Genomic DNA, 12,260 nt, shown 5'->3' on the forward strand with positions numbered 1-12,260 from the left:
TTATTCGAAATAAATTCCGGAGAAAACCGTAGCCATTTTGCATGGAAAATCAGGAAACTTATCGTATTTCAAGCACATAAAAACCATTCTTCTACATGTTTGAAAAAGGTTACCAGGCATGAGATCCTATAAGATTCGACCAGAATTCTTGTCAAACATCAATTCTCAAAGTTTTATCTGTAAAAAGAACCATTATATCTGTAAACTGCTATGACGTAGATTATTGAGAGAAGGATGATTCCATCCATTTCTTCCTAGTTGCCGTAGAAAACGGCCCGGAAGATACGGCTTCTTCGTTCGTTTCGAAGAGCATTCCGGCGCACCATTTTCCACAAGGAGTTCGATTGGAGCGCGCCAGCCTTGTGCGCGCGCCGCATCTTCCGGGCCGTTTTTTACGGCAATTAGGAAGAAATGGACGGAATCACCCCTCCCCTCTCCATAATCTACTATGCCGTATACGAATACTCCACCTGAAATCCGCACCACCTCAGATTCGTGGTATGCTGCCTTTAAAAAACCAACCTTTATCGATTTTTCCTCGCGGAAGCACTGCGCGCAACGTACAACTATGACCATAAGCCAACTATGGATGATCACTGTAAAGCCGTAGACCATTGCACCAATCAGCGCCACCAACGTTATGACTGGAACATTTTACAGTTGAAAAAAACAATCTGTTAAGTAGTCATGGATGGAATATCAGGAGCAAGACCTCTTCGTGTTGTGGTGTTAAAGTGCTCAGAGATTGATTTCACTTTTCCGGCAAGTAGAATCTCAATTTGTTCTCCGGCGTAAGAAGTTGGATCGTAGACGGCCGACACATAAAAAGCAGTCAGTAGGACGCATAAGCTAACCGTCACGATCTGTAACAAATCCGTAGTTACTATTTTGAGGACTATGAAAAGAAAGGAGGACGTGTAGGGAAGCGGTGCTCTTCTGTTTCGACTCAACATTTGAAGAGCTGAACGTAACGGATATTTTTAACATTTATATATACATCGTTAGAATTTGAAGAGCTGTTAAAGTTTACCAATACTTTCAGACTCAGAAAGAAAAAGAGATTTTTTTTGAAAACTTGGGGACTGGTTTTTCAAAGTGCTTGTGAAAATCATTTCATCAGCATATCAAATCAACATATCAACTATTCCGCATGATGAAATCAATCTCAAAAATGTGCTTCGGACTACGTCTCTCGAATTATTTGCACGTAAGGCGTATTCAGGGTGCTGATCACGGATGTAACCGCTATTAGTATTGGCAACTATATATTAGGTTAATACGAACGTTTTGCACCAGATTTCACACTTTTTTTCAAACAATTAAAATCTCATTGTTCATAGATATCAACCAACAAGTGAAAATCATGATCCATTACGTGTGTCCAAAGCTTCACTACACTATCAATTCCAGAAGGACAGAATTCTGCAATACTATCATATAATAGATAACTATTTTTATCCAATATACGGCAGTATTAAGTTGTCCTAGATGTTTCTTTTTTTCTCACTTTTTTCTTTTTTTAAATTCACAACAGCATTAGTCTTCGGCCAAAAGGTTCAACAACCTATAACTTTGTTGGACAAAGATTTTTGACTATTCAGCTGACCATATTGTTGATTGGAATATCTTCATCGTTGGATAAAGAATAAACTTACGAAAAAAGACCATGAAATCAACTTAAAGGACTATCTAATACATGTGCCACGTCAGGTATTATCTGCTCCCGATTTTTCTATACAGTAAGATCACTCTATATGTAGGGCAGGAATAATCTCACTGCGACGCCAAATAATAAATACTAAAAATCATTGACAATGTGAAAGTAAGCCAAAGCTTTAACTAGCACTCCACCCTTCTGTATGAGGGGACATTTTTATTTTGCTCTAGAAGTTCATCTGTATTACTTAGCAAAGGAAAAACCTTACAGTACAAACAGACAGCACCCTCGTTACCAGCACCTCCATCAATCTCTGCGTGCAAGTTTCAGAGAATTACATAGAAATCCAGAAGCCGTTTTGAAAAACGATCAGATCAGCAAATAATTGGAGAGTGGTTACGGTTACTACGGTTTATAATAGGATCGGAACGAAAAAGACAAGCCAAAATTCAAGACAACGCCGAGAAAGCCGCATGAGTTCCAGAAGAATCTGGCACAAACAAATCTATCTTCTTTTTCAATCATTCACACACGAAGTATTATTCAGTTATGAAAGACACTAAATGAGAACTACCACGTTCATACGTTGAACCCACACCTTTGATGGAACAAAAGTGTAAATAGTTGACTAATAAAGGATAAAGTTTCTGACGTCAATCGGCGCTTGGGATGCGCCCCCACAGCCACTTCAATTCAGAATCGTTTGGGGTTTAGGAACGTGTAACTGGCCTATACAATGACTTGGGGTGGCTAGCTGATGTGTCAAGTCAGTGTATTTATACTCGCAGACAAGCCTGGTGACAATTTATCGACCCTGGAGTGATGAAAGCCTTGGTGAGCACTAGCGTGGATTTAAACCACCAATCGATCGTGCAGGAAGCGGAACGTTAACCGCAACCTTACCGACTGCGCTACACCCGCCTCATAAAATTGAGAGTGGACAATATTATCCCGGGCGGGTGTGGTGTAGCGGTTAGAGGTTCCGCTTCCTGCACGATCGATCGGAGGTTCAAATCCACCCTAGTGCTCACCAAGGCTTTCATCAGTCCAGGGTCGATAAATTGGTACCAGACTTGTCTGGGAGGATAAAACCACTGACTTGACACATCGGCTAGCCACCACAACTCATTATAGAGGCCAGTTGTACGTCCGTAAACTTCAAGCGATTCTGAATTGAAGTAAACGTGAGGGCGCATCCCAAGCGGATTGATTAACGCCAGTTGACTAATGTGTTAAGATTATCAGGTAAACATACTTAGTAACTCACGCTTATGATAGTAAATGGTTGTAGAAAAGCCGCTTGCTCTCTCGCTAGTCCGTACACGAGACAAAGAACGGCCACGGTATCAGAGACGAGAAATAGAAGTTGCCAGTTCCATTGAACCTGAGCAGCTTAGATGTTAGTTATTTTAAACTTCAACATGAAAAAAAGTCAACTGTGCACCTCATTCGATTTGTACAGACGAATTCCCAAGTTAGAAAGAATAATCATCGCGTAGAATATAGCAACCCCGTAGGCACCATTCTGCAAGAGAATGGATACGCAGAAAATCAATAAATCGATGGCGCTGAAGCCAAGACTGGCTTACCTTGATGCGCACTGCACCACAGCAACATGTGTACGTCTTTTCATATAGCTCGGTATCAAGAGGAATATTCATAGCTAGACCATTTCTGTAACAAATTCATCAAAGAAAAAAGATATTCAATAGCCGTAAAATTGTTATAGATATACAAGAGGTTTTCGGACGTGTACTGTAGTCGAGTACTGGTCAGGATAGATAGATGTAATTAGTCATAGGCAGAAAATGCTACGATGTTAGCTGCAATGGGTCATCAGCAACCGCGTCAGGTGGACAATCGGACCGTCAGCGTCGGCTCGCCGTACCGGAACGATAATCCACTGATCAAACATGAAAGAAACGAACGAAAATCAGAGAAACGGTAGTCATTGACGGAATTCGAGACGCGCAGACAGATTTACTGTGCGGGATCAAAAAAATCATCAAGTTCCACAAGCCAATTCTCAATTTCTTTCTATGGATCACTCTGCAAGATACACAGACGACTCTCGCTTCTGACTGAGGAGCTTTCCAGACTTTTCGACGACTTGTTGTGTGTATAACGATGTGGATGTTATTCTTTCTCCTTCTTGGAAATATCTTTGGAATTTCTATATCTATAATTAGGTGTGGATATAATGGACAATATTCGATAAACTACATACGTACGTACGTACGTACGTACGTACATACATACACACACATACATACATACATACATACATACATACATACATACATACATACATACATACATACATACATACTTACATACATACATACATACATACATACATACATACATACATACATACATACATACATACATACATACATACATACATACATACATACATACATACATACATACATACATACATACATACATACATACATACATACATACATACATACATACATACATACATACATACATACATACATACATACATACATACATACATACATACATACATACATACATACATACATACATACATACATACATACATACATACATACATACATACATACATACATACATACATACATACATACATACATACATACATACATACATACATACATACATACATACATACATACATACATACATACATACATACATACATACATACATACATACATACATACATACATACATACATACATACATACATACATACATACATACATACATACATACATACATACATACATACATACATACATACATACATACATACATACATACATACATACATACATACATACATACATACATACATACATACATACATACATACATACATACATACATACATACATACATACATACATACATACATACATACATACATACATACATACATACATACATACATACATACATACATACATACATACATACATACATACATACATACATACATACATACATACATACATACATACATACATACATACATACATACATACATACATACATACATACATACATACATACATACATACATACATACATACATACATACATACATACATACATACATACATACATACATACATACATACATACATACATACATACATACATACATACATACATACATACATACATACATACATACATACATACATACATACATACATACATACATACATACATACATACATACATACATACATACATACATACATACATACATACATACATACATACATACATACATACATACATACATACATACATACATACATACATACATACATACATACATACATACATACATACATACATACATACATACATACATACATACATACATACATACATACATACATACATACATACATACATACATACATACATACATACATACATACATACATACATACATACATACATACATACATACATACATACATACATACATACATACATACATACATACATACATACATACATACATACATACATACATACATACATACATACATACATACATACATACATACATACATACTTACATACATACATACATACATACATACATACATACATACATACATACATACATACATACATACATACATACATACATACATACATACATACATACATACATACATACATACATACATACATACATACATACATACATACATACATACATACATACATACATACATACATACATACATACATACATACATACATACATACATACATACATACATACATACATACATACATACATACATACATACATACATACATACATACATACATACATACATACATACATACATACATACATACATACATACATACATACATACATACATACATACATACATACATACATACATACATACATACATACATACATACATACATACATACATACATACATACATACATACATACATACATACATACATACATACATACATACATACATACATACATACATACATACATACATACATACATACATACATACATACATACATACATACATACATACATACATACATACATACATACATACATACATACATACATACATACATACATACATACATACATACATACATACATACATACATACATACATACATACATACATACATACATACATACATACATACATACATACATACATACATACATACATACATACATACATACATACATACATACATACATACATACATACATACATACATACATACATACATACATACATACATACTTACATACATACATACATACATACATACATACATACATACATACATACATACATACATACATACATACATACATACATACATACAGCAAATAAGGACCAGTATAGCGTGATGAAATGTTCGTCTTCGAAAACGGCTTGGGTCAACCAAGCTTTTCATCACTCCGAGTCGATACGTTGGTTTGAGACTTGTCCGAGAACATAAAGCTTCTACGTTGACTTGGTACACCAAGTGGCAAACCGCAAGTCGTTGTATAAGTCTTACACGCGTCCACAAACATCAAACGATTGTGAATTGAAGCTGAGCGCCTTGATGCTTCCCAAGCAGAATTAGTAACTTCAGACACTTTGCTAGTTACTGTCAGGTCAAAACGACAAGAAGCACAGTGCAGTTGCGTAAGAGGCTGCGCTCGGTTGGGATGGTATAGGGACCCTCACTAGCGCACCCGTCGATTCCAGCCGGTAGCTCCACCGCGCCGCTTCCAGCGCACCTGCGTACGCAACGGCACCGTGCTTCATGTCGTTTTGATCCAACTATATTATGACTGACGGGAATCACTAGGAAAACAAATACCTTTCATTTTTCAAACTGAAATCAATCTTATGTGATTCACAAGTAAGAAGGAAACAATGCGACAAATTTTAAAAATTTCGTTATGTTGTGAATGTCATGGAAAATTTTATTGTCCATTGTTTTACATTTGTTTCGATGAATTTCAATTATTTCATCAATACATTTATGTTGGGGTTTCCTCTTGGAACTTACTGACGTAAAAATACAAAACTTAAAAATGCCGTTGTAAGAAATTAAGCAATTTCATACTAATTCGCTGAAAAACAAGACTGTGCCCAAAAATCTGTCCTTTTCTTTTCTTTTCGCGAAACTTCTGAACAGTTAAATACAATGTCCATCAGATCACAAAAAAAACCAAGCTGTCCTGGAGCAACCAATGGGTACATCAACTGCACACATCCATATGTTTATGTGTCCATCTAGGACAAGTACTAATTCATCGAGGAACAATACTCCAAAGTTTCTCTGTGCGAGTCCATAGAAATCTTTCTGCTTCAGCCTACGCCTATCGATCAATCAATGCCGGTGGCTAAGCATTTCGGCCGAATTTGGTCAGATACAAATGTCCCAGTCCCAAAATGATTGAACTCTCCATTAAAGGCATCACCCTACGAATTTGGGGTGGTGCAGGCTTCGGGTGGGTTATGATTCCGTCCATTTCTTCCTAATTGTCGTAAAAAACAGCCCGAAAGATGCGGCGCGTGCACAAGGCTGGTGCACTTCAATCGAACTCGTAAAAAAAATAGCGTCCCAGACCGCTCGAGACCGCACCTTCCTAGCCGTTTTTACGGCAATTAGGAAGAAATGGACGGGATCGCCCTCCCTCGCATAATCTACGACCCCGCATAGACATAGCCCACTTGAAAACCGCACCACCCCGGATTCCTGGGGTGATGCCTCTAATTCAGAATAAGCTTTTTTTCGTGGTTCTTCGCGTTTAAAACGACCAACAGTCCAATAAATTGTTTTATGCTGATTTCCAAAAAAAGCTTAGATGTCCCCAGCGACCCATGCGATGTTGTTCCATTCTTCGAGATCAAAACTCGTTTTCTGTTATGTTGCATAATAACTTGTTTATATAACTTTGCTATTTTCGAAACATACAGTTTTTCCGTTGTAACCTTGGAATGGATCTCATTAAACCGGTAAAGTCCCTAGTGGGAAAATGTAGACTCCGAAACCTCTCTGTGCGAACGCATGAAAACAAAATCAATGTCCATTAGATTACATCTAAAAGTAGGTGTTAATTTACTTGACATCAATGTGACCTAGTGATATGTGCGCAATAAAATAATATCTCCTGGATCATTGCCGCCAATCAATCGTTATTGAATCATATTGAATTATTTCCCACTCCTCAAATTTATGTAGATAAAGTAAGCTCAAAACGACATCAAGCTCGATGCAGTTGCGTAAGCGGTGGCGCTCGAAGCGGTGCGGTGCCTCGTAGCGGTTGGGATTGAATGGAGACCCTTACTGGCACTGCTCACCGTTACAGCTTGCGATGGTCTCACCTCAAACCCAACTACTAGCTAAACGGTGCCGCTGTTATTACTATTACCAGTCTGAATGTGCGGCTAAAGCCGGACTTCAGACTTTTGATGGTTTTAGCTTCGCTCCCCTTTACTGATCAATGAAAGTTAATAGCAGTGGTGTTTTCTGTAAAATTAGATCTGTGTTTTTTTTTTAACAACGCTTTCCTTCTCTTCTTTATATTACAAATTAAGGCGAAAGATTACGGAGTTTTCCTTCTAAACGCGTCAATTCTACATTTGGAGAATATTCGACCATCAGCTACAAACACTCCTTCGATGCCAGGATAATATAGATACAATTTGAAAGCATAACTCGAAGTATAGATATTCCTCCTGATTTCCCCCGATAGTTATCACAGATTGATAACGACGTGAAAGACATCATTCTACTGATAATGATAACGTTCCACGTCAGATCACATAAACATCTCGCTACTATTTAAGCAACCGTTTGCATGCGTGTTTCCACTTTCTGAGAGCGGCATGCTACAAAATTGAGGCGAACGAAGAAGGAAATAGGCACGCGGAGGAGTCATAAAGGTGAAGAGCAAAGCGCCCAGTGGTCAAGGCTATGAAGCGGCTGCAACCATTTATCTTTTGCGTCATACACACTAATTTATTGCGCAACAATGACCGGGTCCACTGACGCTGGTGGACCCGTCGCACCCCCTTCTATAGGTATCTGGCGCTGGCGCACCAATCCGGCGCCGGTGAACCCGTCGCACCCCATATTATAGCTATCTCGTGCCGGCTCACCAATCTGACGCCGTTGGACCCGTCGCACCCCCTTCCATAGGTATCTGGCGCCGGCGCGCCAATCTGACGCCGTTGGACCGGTCGCACCCCCTTCCATAGGTATCTGGCGCCGGCGCGCCAATCTGACGCCGTTGGACCGGTCGCACCCCCTTCCATAGGTATCTGGCGCCGGCGTGCAGGGGCGACACCGCAGGACCCGTCGCAACCCATTTTATAGCTATCTGACCACAGCGCACCAATCCGACGCCGGGTGGACCCGTCCCCCCCCTTTTTCGAATTTCGTCACACACACAGACAAACAAACAAACAAACAAACAAACACACACGGACTGAGCTCGTTATTATATATCATGATTATTATTATTATTATTATTATTATTATTATTATTATTATTATTATTATTATTATTATTATTATTATTATTATTATTATTATTATTATTATTATTATTATTATTATTATTATTATTATTATTATTATTATTATTATTATTATTATTATTATTATTATTATTATTATTATTATTATTATTATTATTATTATTATTATTATTATTATTATTATTATTATTATTATTATTATTATTATTATTATTATTATTATTATTATTATTATTATTATTATTATTATTATTATTATTATTATTATTATTATTATTATTATTATTATTATTATTATTATTATTATTATTATTATTATTATTATTATTATTATTATTATTATTATTATTATTATTGTTATTATTATTATTATTATTATTGTTATTATTATTATTATTATTATTATTATTATTATTATTATTATTATTATTATTATTATTATTATTATTATTATTATTATTATTATTATTATTATTATTATTATTATTATTATCGTCATTGCTATTATTGTTACAACTAAATAGTCTCTGGCGCATCAATCCATTAGGGATGAACCAACGCGTTTACCTGCAATTAGTGATAGTTGAGGCTTGAGGTTTTGGAAAAAAAGGAGTGCTGAAATACACCGACTTGTGGGGACCAGCCGGTGATCATGTCAGTGTTTTTATCCTCCCAGACAAGTCTGGTGCCAATTTATCGAAATGCTGAACCATCGCCATGCATTTGATAGGCGAGCACTCTACCTTTTCACCATTGTCCAGAGTTATGGCGCTGTATATGGTGGCTTTGATCAGGCAAGTTAGTTTCTCTTATATGTTAGTGAGGGTAAATAAAAGTTTATATTAATGTATACTTCCAGATTTGCAAACTATCATGATATATAATGACGGGCGTATTTTGTCACGTGTGGCGTCGGTTTGGTGCGCTGGATCCCCAACGCGGTAAAATTGGGTGAAACGGGTACTACGGCGTCGAATTCGTGCCCCGGAGCCAGATAGCTGTAAAGTGGGGTAGGACGGATCCCACCGGCCTGAAATGGTGCGCCGGTGCCGGAAAGCTATAGAGTAGGAAGAGACGGGTTCCACTGCGTCGGATTTGTGCGCGGGAGCTCCAAGGCGGTAGAATTGATTTCTATGGTTCTTTCGCATATCTATTTCCCGGCGTATCTCCTCATGCTGCTAACATCCTTTCTTCAAGAAGGGGAAACTGGCGTGCGAACGGCTGATCAAATACAATACATAGTGGGCAACAGTTTACGCGATCTGACGTAGAACGTTATTTTTATCACTACGATAGTGATATCCATTCCATGTTAGCAAATCATTCTGTGCTAATAGTTGAAAACGGAGGAGACTCATGCTTCGAATAATGTTTCCAAGTTGTGGAGGTTTGAGAGAAGCATGGATGTAAAATTAAACTGGATTACTCCCCAAATGTAGAACTGAGCGTTTAGGGAAAAACCAAAAAATCTTTCAAAAAATATCAATCTAAAATATGCTTAAATTTTCGGGTAAAAAAAAGTTGAAGAAAGCGTTGATAGAAAAAAGCAATTATAATTTTTCAAAAAATGTCGCTACTGTTATTTTTGTAATTTCTTATTGATCGGTGAAGGCGAGCGAAACGAACACCAAAACTAGCCTGAAGTCCGACTTTGGCTGGACGTTCAGGCTGGTTATTAATAATATTATTGAGGTAGTGTTGTAAAGAAGTTGTGCAATTAACGCCTCTACTAGAAAAATGATATTATGCGAAACTGAAGCAGATTGAAAACAGTTATCTATCGATCCTCAATCAATGAGTATTATTTGCACAGGCCTTGTGCGTCAACTGCTTAGATGACAGTGATTAAATGGTTTGCATTCTGGTTAGTTCTAAACATGGTTTTGTAGATAGTTTTTGAAATTTATCTCCTCGACGTGTTAACATTCCCACGATTTATTTCTACGACCGTACGGGTCGTGTGTTCTTCGTATTACTGCGTATTCGTATTCGTATACGTGTCGTATTCTTACAAACATTCATTGATCTACCCTCAGAAATAGTAAAAAAAAAGAATTTGTTTCACATTGAACAACTAAATTACTGGCAGAAATGTGCTTTTCGCTGTCAATTACACTGAGAAAAATACTATCGCCTCGGTAAACTTTGTTCGATGCGATAGTGGTAGGGGTGTGACCCCGCCGTAAATCTGTGTGTCTGGCCGTTCGTCGGCGACTGGAAGAGTCAGCATGGATCGCAGATTACTTCTGGAGTTTCGTTGAAAAAGATAAGTTGATATGATAAAAAGAGTTCGCGATGATAACAAAACGCTAGCGTAGGCGAATTCCTTACATGCATTACAAATCTACGAAAATGACCAGCAACTTGTGAATAGTTGATGTTGCAAAATGCAAAGCAAAATGTTGCGTAGTCAACTGGTCCAGCACATAAAAACAAAAATCTGCTCATGACTAATAACAATTAAATACTACGTCAAGTTATGTTCCTTCAAATCTCTTCTTCTCATGTTTTCCATCTAAAAACTCCTACAGACAGCAACTACGTAAGAAAACCTCATCCTGGGAATTTTTAACTGGGACGGAACAATAGGTTGAAAACGATCTTAACATCGATGCAGTTGCGTAAACGACTGCGCTAAGCGACACGGTGGAGTTAACGGTTGAGATCGAGGTGGGACCCTAACTACGTCAGTCATTGCAGCAGTTCGAGTCGATCGCAACCGCTAGCTCAAACGTGCAGCTTTGAACGCAGTCGCCTGCGCAACTGCACCGGTCAGGTCGTTTTGACGGCACCTTGCGCAACAGATTTAAAATATTTCTTTCTTGCCTCTTTTTTGTACAAATAACTTTCATTGCAAAATTACGAATTCCAATCTGAGTAGCTTTGTTGAATTATTACGTAGACTACGGAAGCGTGATCTTGGATTCATGGAAAAGTACGTAAACGCACACCTGTCTTGAAAGCCTGACATTTTCGGATGTTATGTTTCTATTGTTTTCTTTTTGTTCTTGTTTTTTTCTTTTTGGAAAATTCATTAAA

At 37.3% G+C, this 12,260-nt stretch overlaps 1 protein-coding gene across 2 annotated transcripts; it reads right to left on the reverse strand.

Moving 5' to 3' along the window:
- On the reverse strand, positions 1-3,572 carry RB195_017411 (uncharacterized protein; the record flags this gene model as incomplete). Of its 2 annotated transcripts, XM_064184403.1 has the most annotated exons (7): positions 1-126; positions 523-644; positions 713-863; positions 2,925-3,041; positions 3,102-3,182; positions 3,247-3,331; positions 3,502-3,572. In XM_064184403.1, 7 exons carry the CDS (start codon positions 3,570-3,572, stop codon positions 1-3), a joined length of 753 nt encoding a protein of 250 aa, XP_064040284.1. The 2 variants fall into 2 exon arrangements, with proteins under 2 accessions (XP_064040284.1, XP_064040285.1); XM_064184404.1 differs by lacking the exons at positions 1-126; positions 3,502-3,572 and adding an exon at positions 166-177 and having other exon boundaries at positions 3,247-3,318.
- Positions 3,573-12,260: the final 8,688 nt, after the last annotated feature.

The sequence above is a fragment of the Necator americanus genome, chromosome II (assembly GCF_031761385.1).
Source record: "Necator americanus strain Aroian chromosome II, whole genome shotgun sequence".
Lineage (NCBI taxonomy): Eukaryota > Metazoa > Nematoda > Chromadorea > Rhabditida > Ancylostomatidae > Necator > Necator americanus.